This window comes from Callorhinus ursinus, unplaced genomic scaffold (assembly GCF_003265705.2).
Source record: "Callorhinus ursinus isolate GAN/ISIS: 27379988/994484 unplaced genomic scaffold, GSC_fseal_2.0 scaffold24, whole genome shotgun sequence".
NCBI lineage: Eukaryota > Metazoa > Chordata > Mammalia > Carnivora > Otariidae > Callorhinus > Callorhinus ursinus.
Window position 1 is genome coordinate 1428746 of NW_027397086.1, and position 18967 is coordinate 1447712.

The 18967-nt window shown below is 49.8% G+C and overlaps 1 protein-coding gene across 10 annotated transcripts in view; it reads right to left on the minus strand.

The window, feature by feature from the left end:
- PRRC2B (proline rich coiled-coil 2B) overlaps positions 1 to 18967 on the minus strand; it is an 88106-nt gene that overhangs the window by 55556 nt on the left and 13583 nt on the right. For 9 of the 10 annotated variants that reach the window (XM_025888115.2, XM_025888110.2, XM_073905604.1 and 6 more), the window contains exons 2-3: positions 2912 to 3081; positions 1929 to 2106 (exon numbers count right to left, since the gene is read on the minus strand). In XM_025888115.2, the coding sequence (XP_025743900.1) occupies positions 1929 to 2106; positions 2912 to 3026 (293 nt within the window). In that variant the 5' untranslated portion in view covers positions 3027 to 3081. The remainder of the gene's footprint in view (positions 1 to 1928; positions 2107 to 2911; positions 3082 to 18967) is intronic. The other variant, XM_025888113.2, reaches the window with a different exon arrangement.

Sequence of the window (18967 nt, forward strand, 5' to 3'; positions counted from 1 at the left end):
CCCGTCACCTTCTACGTACAACAGAAGCCTCTACGTAGTGTCGCTTTTGTGTTCTCCAAACCTAAGCACAGAGTCCCGGCAGTGCTGGCCCTCACCCCATCACCTGAGACCCCGAGGGGGGACGAGGCCCAGGGGAACAGAGGACCAGTGCCTGCGGTCCACGGCCTCGTCCGGTACCCCATTCCCGACCTTCCCCTGGCTGACGTGCTTCAGCACGACCGGCCTCATTCAGGTCCCCTGATCCCTTCTGTGCCAGTGATGGCAGGACCCCACATAAGGAGGGAGTGAAGCCTTGTCCTCGCTCTCTGGAACTTCTCGTGGCGGAGGCAAAGCAACACTTACGTTGAAATGTACAAGATCCACGTCATTACAGAGTCTGTAGCATCTGCCAATCGAACAGAATGACAGCAGCAGCTGACACCTGCCACACATATTCTCTGTGCCAGGTACCTGACCTGCGTCAGCTCATCTATTTCCCACAACCACCCAGGACAGTGGAGCTCACAAATCAAATCACTCTCCAGGTTCCAGAAAGCTCATAGGAAGTGGCCTGGCTGATCCTAAATGTCAGGCCTTACCATCAACCTGTATGACTCCTAAACAAACTGTTAGAAAATTTTTAAAAACAGCTGTCCACACTCTATTTTGGTTATTACTCCTTTATGCTCATGTGACTGAACTATGTGCTCACTCTCTACATGTTGTCTGAAGTTAACTGCAGGCAAATTTTACAGAAGCCGCCATGGCCGGGGCGTCTGGGTGGCTCAGCCGGTTGAGCGGCCAACTCGTGGTTTCGGCTCAGGTCATGATCTCAGGGTTGTGAGACCAAGCCCTGCGTCCAGCTCTGTGCTGAGCCTGGAGCCTGCTGGAGACTCTCTCCCCTCTCTCCCCCTCCTCCTCCCCCTCCCACCCCCCGCGCTCGCACGCGCACTCCCTCTCTCTAAAAAAAGCTACCATGGCCATTTCCAGCAAGAGAAAAGGACACGGGTTGGCAGGCTGTGCTCTAGGTCATTTTTACTCTCTGGATCCCGAGCACAAGAGGAGATTGAGGGCAGGAAGACGTATGAGACCAGACTGTGTTGTTCCTACTCCCCAGCAGGCAAACCCTAGCAGCAGGTCCTGCCGGCCAGCCTAAGCAAGGTCCTGTTCCTCTCTGGTCCCCTCCCAGCACAAATCTCAAATCCTCCCTCCTGGCCACCCTTATGGCTGGCTGGCACCCAGCAGAGGAGACTCGCAGTGGAAGGTGGGAGGGAGAGGCCCAGGTCACGTGCCCGGGGCAGAGCTGGAACGGGCCCCCAGCAGCCACAACATTTGCTCTGTTGCTCTAATGATTTTTGTGCCAGACCCTGGGCCTCCTAAGGCTCCCCTAAGTGCTGTGCTGGCAGTAGTGGGAGCCTACAGGGACGCTGCATACCAACCCTGAATAATGAGAATTCTGGACTGTTTGCCTTCCTAACTGGGTCTGTTTGGAGCAACTAAGTGCAGCAGTCTTTGTGGAAAGCTGCTGGCCCCGAAGCTGGGAAGACGGCCTCCTCCTCACCCTGGAACCAGCACAAAGGGACTACCGGCAGAATGGAGTGTTCGAGCACCCGCCCCGTCCACAGCGGCCCTTACTGGCTCAGGAACTGGCACCGAGGCATTGCATAAGCTCCTCTGGGGTGATGAGGCCATTCCTAATAAGGCACAGGGGACACTGGTCACCGGGGACGAGGCCAGCCCACAGAAGCCCTGCTGCATCAGCTCCAAAAGCCAGGAAAAATGAGAGCAGGGAGCAAGAAACGACCAAGCAGCAGGAGTCAGGGTAAAGAAGCTTCCTCTGGGATCTCCCCAGTTCTCCAGCTCTGCACCGCCTTCTGCAGAAGGAAAGGGGGCCGTGGCACTCCATGAGGCTCCGGCTCCCCACCCACACCTGCCCCCGCTGCTCTCACCTCTTTGGGTCTTGCTGATCCTGCTTGTTTGCCCATCCCGTTCCGTCCTTGGGAACTATCACGATGTTGGGGTCGTTTCCTCTGTTTTCAGACTTCAAGCTTGGCAGGTTTGCAGGTGGTGGCATGCGCCGGGCTGTGGCAACTTTCCCGAGACTCTGTAAGCCATGTCGAGGAATAACTGCAGGAAGAGAGGGATGGAAACAGACAAGTTTCAGAAGCAAAGAGGCCGGTCGGTCAACTGCTCCTTCAAGCTCTAAGCAATGACGACAAAGACAGCCAAACAGATGCAAGGGGCAGCCTGCGTGCAAACAAATGTAATGGTCTGGTTGCTGCTTCGGCCGCTTTACAAGGCCTTGGTCTTCGCCGAGGCCTCGGAGCCAGAGAAGCGGCTGACATCTGTGCCGAGGCTTCCATTTTCCTAGCGGGCAGGAGCAGGTGCAGGGAGTTTATGCTACAGGCGGGGAGCCAGGCCCAGACACCTCCGCCCCACGTGGTAACCACCCCTCCACAAGCTGAGGCTGCTCTGGCCTCGTTGTGGCAGGACAGAAGGGACAGCCTCCGCCCAGCCCCGGACCGGGCCTGAGCAGGGCCCCTTGACATTCCCCGAATCCTCCCAGGGTGTGGACAGTGTCAACAGCATTTTCCCAAGCTCCAGAATGTCAGAACCCGGAAGCCTAAGACAGGGTAACTAATGCAAATGAAGTCCCAGTCTACCCGGTGGGGGGGGGGACGGGACGGGACGGGACGACCGATCCCCGGGTTCCAGGAGGTAAGACAGAGGAGGACACAATCCCATGGAAGCAGAGCCAGGATATCCAGGCTCTGAAATCAGACACCAACAGGAGCAGGGGGGTGATTCTGCGTCCCCAGAGCTGCCAGGTGACCACTCCACGCCCAGAAGGCAGTCTGACCAGGTGGATTCCTGGCCTGGGGTTTCTCATGTAAGGGAAAGCGTAGAGAACTGGCCTCACCCCAGTTCTTACCTGAGGATCTGACTGCGTCTACTGATTTTCCTTTATACTTATCAAACAGGCTGAGAGTCGAATACTTGCTTTTCCCATCCTTGCCCTTGGTTATTTGCCCCAAACGATCGGACATTGCGATGAAATGTCATCTAGTAAGGAAATTTTTCTCGGCACCGCTCCCGATCTGCCTTTGAAATATTAAAAAAAAAAAAAAAAAAAAAGGCGTTAATCCACAAGAATCCCTGAGGCAGTGGACTGAATTCTTCAGGGATCACGGATCTCCTTGAGGACCTGAAGAAAGTCTTGGATTCTGTCCCTAGAAAAACGCCCTTACCACACACAGGCTGTTCTGCTCACATTTAAAGAGCATTTTGTTGTAGGTCCCTCCCCCACCCCCAATGTTAAGAAGTCCTATTCTGGGGGCACCTGGGTGGCTCAGTTGGTTAAACCGCTGCCTTCAGCTCAGGCCATGATCCCAGGGTCCTGGGATCGAGCCCCACATCGGGCTCCCTGCTCATGCAGGAAGCCTGCTTCTCCCTCTGCCTGCCGCTCCCCCTGCTTGTGCTCTCTCTCTCGCTCTCTCTCTCTCTCGCTCTCTCTGTGTGTCAAATAAATAAATAAAATCTTTAAAAAAAATCAAATAAATAAAATCTTTAAAAAAAAAAAAAAAAAAGAAGTCCTATTCTGTCTGAATTGACCAGAGTCTACTGCTCACCAGTGACACTGAAATGTAAACCTTTCCACACTGAGTCCTCTTGCCAAGTCAAGGACAGCTCTCCAAGATGGAAAAATAAGTGCTCATCACTGTAGCACATCCATGTAACATCAAAGCTCAGGCAGAGTAGGGGAGGCATAGAACCTGCCTACGGAAGGCTGTTCAAGGATGAGCAAAACCAAATCAAAGGGAAGCAACCAAAATCAGGAAGCCTTCAGGAACAGCCGGGTGTGTGTACTTCTCAAACCAAAGAACCAGCATCCAGAGAAAAAGCACCTGCTCAGGCAACACAAGCAGGGCTCTCTGGGGTGCAGACTCAGCAGCAGCACCCCCAGGGACAGACCACATGGGGGCTCCACTGCCTCCTCCACTTAGAAAATCTTGACAAGATGACCAAGAAGGCAGCTCCCAACCTCTGCCACTTTCTAATTTCCTATGGGCTTCTACAAGTCTATTAGCATGTTACTCACTCATTCACTCATTCATTCGAATACTGAGCGCATGCCTGCCAAAGGTGAGTGCGTGCCGCCTGGTAGGGGACTCACCTGGGGACTAAGAGCTTCCATGTCTTTTATCCTATACTCAAGAGGTTCTTGGCTATTGTTTCTAAAACTTGATCATGAAAAATAAGCTTGTAAAAGTGACCATTACTTCCCACTGGAATCCATGTATGGGGAAGAAAGCTAAAGCATCCACTGAGACACACTGCTAATATGTACGTCAGAGGTAACTGCAAACACCGATATTTGCTGATAATAAAAGGCGCCTGGTGGCAGTAGCCACAGTATGGTTTGCTGTTTTACCCTATTCAGAAGCCACGCAGGCCGGAAGAACAGCCTGTGTGCGCTGGCAAAGCATTCTGCACCCCCCGGGATGACTTTAAGAGAAAATCCTATATATTATGATCCAAGACTTTATATAAAGCACAGGGAGCAAAGATCAGTTACAAACTGGGGCCAAAAAAGCGAAACGGGAGAGAGAGTGACATCACATACCTCCAGGCCCACGGAGCCTGGCGCCAGGCCGAAGGCAAACCAAGCTGGTTCTTACACGAAACTGGGTACATCCATCCTTTCATTCGTCTTGAAAATGAATGAAATCTCTAGGAGAGTCAGCCTCAGTGAAGACACAAATCACAAACGCTCCCAAGTACTCACAGCTCCCAAGCTTACATGCCAGAGCCTCCTCCCCTAGTGTGTCTGCCTCACGTGCTGGGAGCAAAGAATGACCACAGATGGAAAAGCGCCCAAAGTGTCCAAATCCTGATTCTGGTGCTCTGGGGTTCCATAACGCACCGCTTTATCTTTAAATCTCCCTCCTGGGAGCTGGCTCCAGGAAGTTTCTGCTCCACGCCCAACAGTCATAACTAATAACAGCACTCTTCCCCCCACACTGGGCCGGCAAGCCCCTCAGGGCAGAACTGGATTGTATTTTCATCAGAATAACTGGTATTTAACAGGATCTCAAATGTAAATCAACTTGAAATTCTCCACTAGGATTGGATCTCACTTCTATCACATCAAAAGATCATTCGGATAGGAAAATGAACCCCCCCCCCCCCCCCCGCTATTAAGAGAAGCCCTGGAGACTGTCACCATGGTGATGGGGACATGGGGCCCCTGCCTTACAGAACTTACAGTCTACAACGGGGGGGGGGGGGGCGGCAAACACTGGTCAGCATCCTAGCCAACGGCCTGTTTTTTATATAAGCCCTCAAACTAAGAATGATTTTTTAAAGTCATTTTTCACATTTCTTTTAAAAAACAAAGAATTTGTGACACCCTATGTGGCCCGCAATGCCACAAGTAGAAAAAGTTTGCTCACCCCGGGTCTAAAAGGAAGTCTTGAACAAGCACTTTCCAAGGCTTCCAGGTCGGCAGTAGCTGGGCAGCCCAGGAGAGGCTCAAGCAGGGGTCAGGGCAGGGCCCCAAAAATGGGACGGTGGGGGGTGGGTAGGCAGAGCAGGTTACCCCACGGACTGTGATCCAGACACTTAGGGACTTGTCTACTTAGCACTCTTTCTTTTCACAAACTCGTGTGGCAGGCCACATAACCAAGAAGTTCACATCCTAATTCCTGGAACCTCTGACTTCCTTACCTCACACAGCAAAGGGATTCTGAAGATGGGATTAACATAAGGATCTCGAGACAGGGAGATGATCCTGGATTATGTGGGCAGGCCCACAGTAATCACAAGGTCCCTAGAAGGGGGAGCAGAGGGCCAGAGTCAGAAAGCTGTGGAAGCTAAGGCTGGAGCACTCTTTGAGGATGCGAGGGGCCCCAGCTAGAGCTGCAGAAGCCTGGAAAAGGGGGAGAAAGCGAGGAAAGGATTCTTTGGAGCCTCCCAAAGGAACCAGCCCCACCCACACCTTGACTGTATATAGCCCAGTAAGGCTTCAGACTTCCGACCTCCAAGACTGTAGGAGGATACATTTGCACTGGGGTTTTTTTTGTTGTTGTTTTGTTTTGTTTTTAAGATTTTATTTGAGAGACAGAGAGCGCATGCGCCCTTGTGAGCAGGTGGGATGGTGGCAGAAGGAGAGGGAGAAGCAGGCTCCTCACTGAGCAAGGAGCTGGTCCTTGGGGCTGGATCCCAGGACCCTGAGAGCAGGGCCTGAGCCAAAGGCAGGCACTTAACCAACTGAGCCACCCAGGCACCCCTACATTTGCACTGTTTTAAGCCACTGAATTTATGGTAATTGGTAATTGGTTATAACAATAGAAAAGACATTCATTCAAGAGGCTTTTTTTTTTTTTTTGACAGAGAAATAGTCACAAGTAGGCAGAGCGGCAGGCAGAGGGAGAGGGAGAAGCAGGCTCTCCGCTGAGCAGGGAGCCAGACGTGGGGCTCGATCCCAGGACCCCAGGATCATGACCCGAGCCGAAGGCAGCTGCTTAACCGACTGAGGCACCCAGGCGCCCCTCAAGGGGCTTTTATTAGGCACTACCATGTGCCCAGCACTGAACCGAGCCTGGGATGCAGCAGAGGGCAACCTGGACCCACTCCTCCGTATGTCCAGCCCAAAGGGATGACGCGATCCACCCATGGTCAAAGAGCTAATTAATAAGAAACTCATTCCAGAATTTTCTGCTTCAGCACAATGATGAAAAATGGCACATCACAGCTACCTGTCTGCTGTCCCTTGACCACAGCTCTCACCGGACCGGTGACCCTACAAACATTTCTGAATAAAATCACTGCTGCCTCCTTCCGGGACACATACCTTGCAGAACTACAGATTTAGCATTGTTAATTTAAATTTACCTAACTACAGAGTTCTTTACTAAATTAAAAACCAAACTGACAAAGGCCAGGGAAGGAAAAATTATTTACCAGCCATTCTGGGCTATCCAATTTCCACATGAAATCCTAAAGTGCTTGACTTCTGCACATCAAATGTCTTTTAATTCTGAGACTTGACCAGAAAATACCTGTTTCCACAGATAGTGCTAAAAAGTCTGCTGGTCCAAACTTCTGCCAGTTCATTCATACAAAGAGACCTTTCTTTGATTCTGCACTGCCCGGGCCTGTGGGCAGAGGCTAGAGCGAACACAGATAGCTCTCCTGGGTCTTCCTGGTGACAACACCTGCCTAAGAACTAACCAGTTCCCACCCCCACCCCCAGGAAGCACTAGGAGACCAGAAGCCTGACCACACCCCCAGTCCTGGCACCCCTGAAAAAAACTGAAGAAAAGAAAAACCCCAGGCAAACAGGATCTATTCTCCTGGGAACTTAGAACTGTGTCTAGGACTGTTAGTTGGTCTACAGCTGTTGCTTGAAGCCCTCCCAAGAAATCCAAGCATTCAACAAATACTATCTGAGCACCTACTATGTTCAGGTGAAATGCTTCACACCCCTGGCAAACAGCACACCTCGGGGAAGCCAGAGGACACAGAGTGGACTAACGCCTGCATTAAACCTGTACATGCAACTTTGTGGAATGCCCCATCCTCCCACTTTATCCAAATTTTGCACCTGTTGACACATTATTGGCCTCCCTTGTCCTCAGTTTCCCTGTCTACAGAACTGAGGGGCCAAGACAAGATTTCCCAAGTCCCAGCTGGTTCTAAAAATCAAACACATCAGTGTTGTTAATACCCCACAGCCACAGAATTACAAATGATTTATTGTCAAAGTAGCTGTCTCTTATCACACACCTGGTACTGGATCCTATATTCCTACCTAAAGCTGGGGTGCTAACAGGCAAAGCAACAGAGCCACCGTTACTATGGAAACAGCATCTGTGGGGGAGGGGCCGCGTACTTTTCATTTTCATGCTCCACAGCAAGACTGCACCAGAGGGAGGTTCTTCCAGCCTCCAGTTTCCCCCAGAAGAAGAGTCAAGAAGTTACAGTCAGCCCGAAGAATATGCACCAGAGCCCTAGAGGGCCCACAAAGCATAAACTATTTATTGCCTGGTCCTTTACAAAATAAAATCACAGACACTGGCCTCAGAGCATACAGTTTCTTTCATTAAGCCAGATTTCACTGGACACAAATATAATCATTCAGGTACCCCCAGTCACATTCATCTCCAGTAAAGCAGTGCCACTCTGCTTGCCCCTTGGTTTTCACAAACATCAGGCCAGGAGCACTAACTGTTAATAGGAGTTTGAACAGCTAACAGGTATCTGCTGAGTTTCTAACCATTGAAACACACACACACACACACACACACACACACACACACACACACAATGGTCTCATCAGATGGCAGAAAAGTGCAGGCAAGTATCTGGGTGTGAATCATGAAGCCGGACAAGACGAGAGAACGTGTTTCTCAGTGGCTCAGAGGCGTGTTCATGCAAGCCTGACTCACGCCCGCATCCGTGGGCAAGAACCCGCCGAGGCACACCAGGTCCTTGCAGACAGGCACGGACTGAGACTGGCTCACAGCCACAGCTTTCTCTCCCTTCAGTAGGTAACAGAATCAATGTCTTTCCCAAATAAAATCTAATTTGGATCCTCAGTAATACATACATAACAGATACGAGCCCCGGGTGCCGCGCCAGGAGGGGTCCTGCCCGCCCCATACGTGGTAACCCCGCTCTTTCCCACAGCCAGCCACTCTGAGGCACGCCAGGGAAGCCTGCCAGGGGGCCCCCGGTGCATTCTGAAAAGGGCTGGCCTACATGAAAATATCACCATTAGGCAGAAGAAAAAAGGGACTAAAATCCACGGGAACATAGCTTTGTGTTAGGAAGAAAAGGACATTTAAAAACAAATGCAGGTCTGCATATTCTGGCAAGTCATCTAAAGAAGTGCTCTGAGAGGCCCAGGATTTGCTGGCACGAAAACCACCAGAAAGATTCGCCCACAGAAGCAACTTAATATCCAAGCCCCGCCTCTGCAGACAGTAGCCCCACCTGTCACACAGGTTACCGAGCGGGCCTGTCAGCTGCTTGCCAGAGGGGACACGTCCCTGCACTCTCTTACCAAAAGCCATTTCCGGGGACAGGATTAATTTCCCTCTGCTTGGGTATGAGACAGTGTCAGACACCCAGAAGCCCACCTGGCCAGGTGATCTGAGCAGGCCTATAACTCACCAGGGAACCAGTGCAGCCACGAGCCAGGCACCCTGCTGAGCACCCACATGTCCCCACTTCTGGAAGACACTACTGCCACCAGCCTGCTTTACAGAGGACACCAAGGTATAGTCCGGACAGAGAAGTAAATTGTCCAAGGTCACAAGCCTACAAGACTTCAACCCTCAGGACCTGGAGACACCACCAATACTGAGGAAGGACCTACCGTGTGCTCCAGCTCTGGCCCTGCTCTCCCTGTGCACAGACGATCACTGGGTTGAAGACTCATGATCCGCTAGAACCGCAAGGTCAGCATATGTGCCTTGACAGTGAGGCATGAGCAGGAGCCGGGGGTGGGGAGGGGGGCACAAAGGCGGACTGTCTCCGCATAAAGGGAACAGAAAGATCCCGCTGTGACACAAAACATATCAAAAAAGCATGATCCAACAGGAATGGAAACTGAGCAGGCTGGATAAACACTTGAGAAAACCACCAGAGGGGCCAGAAAGGACGTAGTCATTAGTACGCTCGTTAAGTCTCAAACATGAAGAACCATCGACACAAAGTCCAGATACAAGATTAACAGATGATCCCACCCTCCTCCAACATGCCAACGTCTGGCAAAAAAGAACTTTAAATTAAGGGAGGCACCACACCCCCTGCTTCAAATCCTTAGACGCTTACTGACCATTATGTGTGTGCCTAGGATGTGGCGTCCACAGACACTCCACCCCTGTCCCCAGAACACATTTTCTGTGAAAGGACAGATAGTGTGTTTGGCTTTACAAGCCGCAGACCCCACCTCAGCTACTCAACTAACCAAATCTGCCACTGGGGCACTGAAGTAATCAGACAACACAAAAAAAAAGTCGAGCTGTGTTCCAATAAAACTTTATTTACAAAAACAGGAGGCAGGTGGACTTGTGGCTGCAATTTGCTGCTCCCTGGTCTAAAGGAAAATAATGTGTTATAGGAAAGTGAATTCAAGTAAAACAGCTTCACATAATGCATCAGGACAAAGCAGGAGCTGGGGACAGAAGTAGGGGGTGGGGGTGGCAAATCCTAGCTGGTTTTGCCGGGGGAACTCCTGCCACCTCCCCCTCAGCAACAGCTGGGGCCAAACATTCTGCACACCTCCAGCTTTCAGAGGCTCCCTACGGGGCAGCAGTCAGAAAAGCAGGGACGCATACTTCTGCGTCCCCTGGCTGTAAGGGTCCCCCTGGCTGTGGGGGTCCCCCAGCTGTGAGGGGCAGGCCATCAGAAAAGCTGGGGCCTGGGCTCTTTGGGGCACAAACCGGTCCTTCCAGCTGCAGACGCCCAGCCTCAAGGTTTCTGCAGAAGAGCTGTGAGGGGTGCCTGCAGACTACAGCACAAACCTCTCAGAGCAAGCAAGCTGCTTGAAAATAAAGGCGAGGGAACATCAGAAGGAAAATGGGGTTTCTGGTCCCCATGTTTGTTAGCCATCACAAGAAAAGACTCCCCCCATCCCCAGACAGCATGTTCAGGAAGCAACAGAAATTAAAAATAAGAAACAAGGCGTGTGCTGCAGGGACCAAAGCACTTCCCCAGGCCACTCTTCTGCATACTTGGGTTTGTAAGCCCCATCCTTGGCTCCCTGGACCACACACAGGCTCAGCTCTCCTGGACTGGCCCTTGGCGCCCCCTCCACCAGGGCCCAACCAGATCAGAAGACCCTGCTCTCACACCTTTATCAGGACCCCACTGTGCCACGGACAAACCCAAACCTCCAGGGGCGCCTGGGTGGCTCAGTCGTTGAGCGTCTGCCTTCAGCTCAGGTTATGATCCCAGGGTCCTGGGATTCTGCCTTCAGCTCAGGTCATGATCCCAGGGTCCTGGGATCGAGCCCGGCATCGGGCTCCCTGCTCTGTGGGAGGCCTGCTTCTCCCTCTCCCTCTCCCTCTCCCCCTGCTTGTATTCCCTCTCTCACTGTGTCTCTCTCTGTCAAATAAATAAAGTCTTTAAAAAAAATTTAAAAAAAAAAAACAAACCCAAACCTCCAGCCCCACACACTGGCCCCAAACAGCCCCCTAGTCTCATGCCCACCCCCACCAGTCTCATCTCTCCAAAACACGGGGTTTGCACCTCGTCTCCACCCCACACTGGCTGTGACTTTAAGGCCCGTTTCCTCATGGATTAAGTAGGGATGCACATACTGTTACCCACCTCCCAGGTCTGGCGTCAGGAATAAATGAGAGAAGGAACACAGCACGCGTGACCTGGTGCCTGTTCACCCTTAGAAGGTTCTCGGCAAGGGCAGCTGTCACACTGGCTCCGCACAGCTCATCTCTCGGCCATCCAGCCCCACCATCAGCCTCACGCCCAGCGCTCATCCCTCCGATGACTGCGAGTGGTGAAGCCTTCATCCTCCCCAGCCCCCCAGGCTCCCACCTGTGCTTCCACCTTCTCTTCTGTGATCAAGGGACCTGTCCCCAATCTGGTGCATCACAGCTAAAGGGCCCTCATGCAGAGTGCAGGCCTCCCAAACCACCATGAGAAATCCGAGAGATGTTTAGGATCTGTTGGTGGACCCTATAATAAATTCTCAAGAGACAGAGACACACTCACTCTCAGGAAACCCTCTTGAGATAAACATGCCACTGTGGTTACATCTTAAACAAGACAAAACTGCCCCAGCTTCAACGTTTCCCACTTCAGCGCAGTAAGCATGAGTATTCAGTGCCATCACACACTTGGGTTACCACAAGACTGCTTCAAGGAGGGGGTAATCCCAGCCCCGCTCATTTGTTTATCCATAACGTTCTTCAGTAACAAAAGGAATATATGCTTGATAGAAGCTTTTAAAAAAGGGGCCCCTGGGTGCCTCATAGTGGGTCAAGCGTCTGCCTTCAGCTCAGGTCATGATCTCAGGGTCCTGGATCGAGCCCCACGCCAGGCTCCCTGCTCCGCGCAGAGTCGGCTTCACCCTCTCCCTCTGCCCCTCCTCCTGCTTATGCTCTCTCAGATAAATAAATCTTTAAAAAATCTTTAAAAAAAAAAAAAGCTTTAAAAAAACCAGAAAATTATCAGTTAACTAAATTCTAAACCGATTTGCTATTAAGAAAATTACAAAAAAATGATTTTAAGGAAAGCCTCCAGAGGACTGCTGACGGGCGAAGCACGAGAACGCGGAAGGAGAGTCCCAGGAGGGACTGTCTACACCCAAAGCCTTCCCGTAGGAATGACGTCACTGTCGAGGCTGGAAGCTGGGCTGGGAGGAGGACGCACGGGCAGGAAGCATCTGTCTTTAGCCCAGTGGAAAGCACTCCTTCCCCCTTCCCGAAGCCTGTGCCCTCGCAGATCCGCAGCTATGAACACACAAGAGGGTGGAGGGACAGAGACTGGTTCTAACAACCGTCAAGCATCGGCCGGGCTGCATAACTCAAGGCTGCCCCACAGACGACTGAGGGGCTCTCGCAGACAGTGGCACTCTACACACACAGAAGGAATTACCATGAGTCCAAGGGCCACCTCAGCCGCTTCCGTTTGGGGACAGAAAGCCTACTTTAGCAGGCTGTTGCAGGACTAGAAATGACGGTCGCAAGGTGTGATACAAACACCCCTCGTTGAGTACTCGCGGCACCGGTGACTCCCGTCACGCTCCTCCTAGCGCCCACCTCCCTCTGCAGCCCTGGCAGCTTCCAGCTCCAAACCTTCTCAAGGGTCCCGGAGGGGTAAAGACAGAGTTCACTCCCCGTATATGCAAGAAGGCAGTGACAAATGACCAGGCATCCCAACCGGCCCTTTCTTCTGGGGCTTGCAACACTGCAGCCACTGTAACCAGAAGGAGCACTCAATGTTCCACACAAAACGACTGCCACAGTGGATGGGGGAAGGGGGGGGGCGGAGCAGAACCCTGTAACTGACACATACACACACGCGCCTATTCAAACACATGCACACAAATATGACTGTGTGTCTATCTATATATGCATACACATCCCTTAATTCAATTCCACTGGATTCAAGAAAGGCTATTTAGAATACAGGGAGGTTTTGGTTAAATACAGCAAAAAAGACTACAGGCATTTATAGCTTACCCTTCCAAAATCCCCTAAAATGAAAATAAACAACAAAGGGCACCCAAAGGTCAGGGCCAATTTTAGCCGACAAGGAACAGACAAGAGTGGAAACAGATCTTGCAGACTGAAGGATCTTACAGACAGGACTGCAGGGCACTGGAGAGGGCTCAGGAGGCCCTGAGAGGCGGTGCGCGCCTCGGCTGACAGAAGGCGGGGATTCAACAGTGGGAGGGCTTCTTGAAAGAGCTCCTCCCCCTCTGGATAAATTTAAAAAGTCTAGACTTGAAAAGCCAGGATTGAAGCAGGTGGGAGTGAGGAAAAGAACTTAAAACAACAAAGCAAAACAAAAACCAAAAAACAAGCTTGGTGAAAACCTGAGTGGCAAATGCTGGGCGCCTCGGCCCCCTCTGCAGTCAGCCTCACGGCAGGGTGGCGGACAAACGTATTCCAAACATATTCAGTCTCTCCCTCCACGCCCCTGGCAAAGACAAAGGAGTCTTCCCTTGAAACCAACAGGCACAAACACCTGGGGCTCGAGGAAAGCAGGCCGGCTTCCCACTGGCTCACCCTACAGGGATGAGCTTCCCCACTGACCCACCCACTCAGGACCTAATCGGCTGTGTGCCCAAGACCACAGACATCCGAAAGGCCTCAGAGAAAAGGCAGATACCAAATACACAAAAGAACCTGGAAGAAACACAATGCCAGGCACCAAAAATTTTAAAAAAGGAAGTAATAGGGGCACCTGGGTGGCTCAGCCTTGTTAAACATCTTCCTTCAGCTCAGGTCATGATTGGGATCGAGTCCCACACTGGGCTCCCTGCTCCGCGGGAAGCCTGCTTCTCCCTCTCCCACTCCCCCTGCTTGTGTTCCCTCTCTCGCTGTGTCTGTCAAATAAATAAATAAAATCTTTAATAAAAAAAAAGTAAAAATAGTATCCTCAAAAAACTAAGAGAAAATACTAAACCCAGGCAACAGAAACAGGATTTTTTTTTTTTAGATTTTATTTATTTGACAGAGACACAGCGAGAGAGGGAACACAAAGCAGGGGGAGTGGGAGAGGGAGAAGCAGGCCTCCTGGAGCAGGGAGCCCGATGAGGGGCTCGATCCCAGAACCCCGGATCACGACCTGAGCCGAAGGCAGACGCTTAACGACTGAGCCACCCAGGCGCCCAGGATTTTTTTTTCTTAAGGGACAATCAGAAAAAGCCCCAAGAAGTATTAAATATATGATAGGCCAAACCCCACTACCTTATGTTAATCATCAGACAAATCTCAACAGAGAGACATTCTAGAATATATAGAGCCAGTACTCCTCAAAACTGTCAAGGTCATCAGAAACAAAATCCGACAGCTGTCAGTCTGGAGGAAACCAAGAAGTAAGGACAACTAAACGTGTGATCTTGGAACAGAAAAAGCCCATAAGGGGGGTGCCTGGGTGGCTCAGTCGTTAAGTGTCTGCCTTCAGCTCAGGTCATGATCCCAGGGTTCTGGGATCGAGCCCCGCATCGGGCTCCCTGCTCGGCAGGAAGGCTGCTTCTCCCTCTCCCGCTCCCCCTGCTTGTGTTCCCTCTCTCGCTGTCTCTCCCTCTGTCAAATAAATAAATAAAATCTTTAAAAAAAAAAAAAAGCCCATAAGATAACAAACTAACAAAACCTGAATAAAGTATAAACTTCAATTAACAACAATGTATCAATGTTGGTCAATTAGTTGGGACAAAATACCATACTAACATTAGAACTTTATAACTGAGAAACTGGCAGTACAGTATAAACTAAAACTTTTCTGTAAATCCAAACTATTCTAAATTTAAATTTTAATTGCAACAGAAGAAATTAAAGATAAGGAAATCTCAGAAAAACTAGCAAGAAGATGAATGCTGGTCTTCCCCCCAACCCCAAAATTAAAGGATGAACCCAGGAGTCCAAACTTAACTAGGAGTGATGGAAACATAGGATTTCCCAGGGAAAAAGGGGAGAAGAATTTATCAAATGAAAATAACAGGAAAAATCCCCAGGCTGAGAACCCAAGATTACAAGGGCCCACCTAGTGCTCAGAATAACAGATACAAAAAGATCACAAAGTACATCAGGGATAAGGAGAAGAACCCAAAAGCTTATGAAAGCGCCCTACCCACCCACACAAAAAAAAAGAATCCCAGGAAGGAACAATCAAAACGGCAATGAAGTCTTAAGAGCAACAACAAGGCACTTCTCACCAACATCATTCCCCTCCCTGGAAAATGATTTTCAACCTAGAATCTAATACTCAGCTGACCAAGTCAAGGTGGAGATAGAAAAAGACACTTTCAGACTCACACAAGGGCTCAAAACATACACCTTCGTAAAAAGTTGCAGAGGAATATACTCTAACAAGAGAGCAATCCAATACAGAGGCAGACGTCAGAGCAGCTAATTCTCCCTTCCTCCTTCCTGGAGGAAGTGGTCTCCTCCTTCCCCAGCGCCTGAGGGCTGCCCCACACCCAGCGGCAGGGAGCACCACGCTCATCTAAGAGAAACCCATTCCCCTCCCATCCAAGAGTTAAGCAAGGCTCCATGATCCACCCAGACAGATAAGATACCTCGGTTCCCTAATGAACACAAGGCACACCAGACCAATCAATTGGAAACCTGCCCCTCTCTGGACTTCCACAAGCTGAGGCAATAACGTCCTCATTGTTTAAGGCAGCTTAAGATAGTTGCGGTTACTTGATGCTACAATTACCCAACTGAAACACACACGGGATCCAGGAAACAAGGGATCCAACGGAGGGGCAAAGCCCCAGAAATGACAAAGGAAGCCCAAGATGGCCGCTGCACATCAGGGAGGGGAGCACCCGTCCTGATGAGAGCAGGACAGAGGGTTCTGGGGGGTAAACGGACTCACTGATTATCTAACGTCACTGGGCAATTAGAAAATGGAATTTGTTGCATTTTACCACAGCATTTGTAAAAAGGAGAAAATATATAAGTTTTAATGTTGTTCAATTTATCAATTTATCTATTTTGGTACTGCTTTCTGTGTCCCACTTAAGGAATTTTGTCTTATCCAAGACTGTACAGATACTGTTTTCTTCTAGAAGCTTTACTGTCTCATCTTTCACGGTTAGCTCTATAATCTACATTTAAACACGATTCTGGATGTGATTTGAGGCATAAGACTCATTTTTTGAAAAGGCCACCTTTTCCCTTTGTCATGTGGCACCTATGTCATAAATCGACTACTGTGAAGTCTGTTTCAAAATCTGTTCTATCAGCCTATTGTTTATCCTTTTGACGACACTGGGCTGCCTTCATTACTGCAGCTTTTATAAAGTCTGGACGTCTAGTACGGCAAGTCCTTCAGCTTTGTTCTTCCTCAAGAATGCTTGGGTTATTCCTGGCTCTTTGCATTTTCATATAAATTTCAGAATCACTTTGTCAGTTCCAAATGAAACAAGAAAACAAAAGTCTCCTGGGATTTTGAGGGGCGTCTGGGTGGCTCAGTCGTTGGGGGTCTGCCTTCGGCTCAGGTCATGATCTCAGGGTCCTGGAATCAAGCCCCGTGTCAGGCTCCCTGCTCGGCGGGAAGCCTGCTTCTGCCACTGCCCCTGCTTGTGTTCCTTCTCTCACTGTCTCTGTCAAGCAAATAAATTTAAAAATCTTAAAAAAAAAAAAAAAGGCTGCTGGGATTTTTTTTTAAAGATTTTATTTATTTATTTGAGAGAGAGAGAATGAGAGATAGAGAGCACGAGAGGGAAGAGGGTCAGAGTTCTCGGAGAAGCAGACTCCCCGCTGAGCAGGGAGCCCGACGTGGGACTCGGTCCCGGGACTCCAGGATCATGACCCAAGCCGAAGGCAGTAGCCCAACCAACTGAGCCACCCAGGCGCCCCCTTGCTAGGATTTTGACTGGAATTACATGGAAGCCAGAGTTCAAATTCGGGAGAACTAACATCTTTACGAGGCCATACTCACCAGCACTGGTGAGTACGTGGGGCAAGGACAACTCTTGCCCACTGCCAGTGGGCGTGCCAATTGGTACAATCACTGGAAAACTGGCAGCTGTCTGCTAAAGCTGACCATATGCCAATCCTGCGACCCAACCACCCCATTCTAGGTACGTACCCAACAGCACAAGTGCGTCTACCCAACAAACGTTAACAGCAGCACTATGCGGAGGAAGCTCAAAATGGAAACTAACGCGAGCTAAAAGTTCATCACCACTAGAACCAATCATCACCATGTCCGCGTAACGGAATACTACTCAACGAGAATGAATAAACTCACACACAACTACGTGGATGAAACTCACAGATAAAATGTTTTGAACGAAAGCAGCATATAAAAGAAAGAAGCAGAACAGAGACTGCCATTTTATAAGGGTCAGGAGGCAATCCATAATGAAAACACTGACTGGCTCAAACCTATTACACATCAAGTAACTTCCAAAATGAAAAAAAAAAAATCACTGTAAGTAGAAAACACTGGGGAAAAAAAAATCTCTAAACCTTGGTGGATCAAGCCAATTCAAAATAGAGAAGATAACAGATGATCTGATTAAGGTAGATCAGCAAACATGTTCAAGCCCAGCTGGCTCAGTCAACAGAGCATGACTCTTGATCTCTTGGTTATGAGTTCAAGCCCTGCACTGGGAGTAGAAATTACTTAAAATCTTTACCCCCAAGAAAGTGACTACATATGAAACTTTAAGGGAAAACCCAAATTCTGAAAAGCAAAAATCTCTGACCACAGTGCAATTAAACAAGACATAATGAAAGCAGAAGTACAAAATAACCCTATCGGTTGGAAAACTTAAAACTCTTTAAAAAAATTCTGCATCAAAGGGAAATTCAAAAGTATCACTGCAGAATACCTAGAAAAGCACAGATGGAGAAAAGAACACTATGCATCAAAACTTTTAAAACAGACAAATTTGTACTCGGAGGACATTTAGTAATCTAAAAACCTTAAATTTCTAACAGAAGAGAATGAAATTAAGCATCCAATTCTAGAAGTTGGAAAAAAGACATGATGGGGGTGCCTGGGTGTCGCAGTCAGTTAAGCATCCGACTCTTGATTTCGGCTCAGGTCATGATCTCAGGGTCATGTCATGGGATCAAGCCCTGCATGGGGCTCCCCGCTGACAGTGGAGCCTGCTTGGGATTCTCTCTCCCTATGCCCCCCCTAAAAAAAGAAAGAAAAAAAAGACGACTGAATGCAGAGGGATGCAGAATCAGGGAAGAAAGGGCCAAAAGTAATTTAATGAACTTAATGAATAATTTGAATAAAATGGAATTAAAAATAGCTCTTTGAACCAAGAAATAAAACAGATAAACCACCGAGAAAAAGGTATGTTCACCTCATTTTACAGACAAGACACTAAGTCTGAGAGGTTCCAAGACTGGCCCAAGGTCACTACCAATAAGTCAGGGCATTGGAACACCTGAGCTCAAACCCAGGTCAGCCTGACATCCAGGTCTGCTCCAGAGCTTGGGCGCTCAGTGGGCCCCAGAGAATGACCACGTGGCCACCAGGATAAGATGCCCATAGTACTCCCAGGCTCTGCCAGTACTCCCAGGGCCGTGGTGAGCGTGTGGGTCGAGTGCGGCCTGGGGTGGGGTCTGGGCAGGCACCGCATCAGGGGAGGGACTCTAACAGAGGCTCCTCATCCACAGGGGTCTGTCTCGAGGCTCCAAGCCACAGTACCTGCCAGATGGTTCCAGTGACCCTTGTCATCACTCCTGACCAACTTAAACTGTTATGGCTCCTTTCTTCATGGGCCATGGGGTCAGTCCCTACACACCTAGTTCAC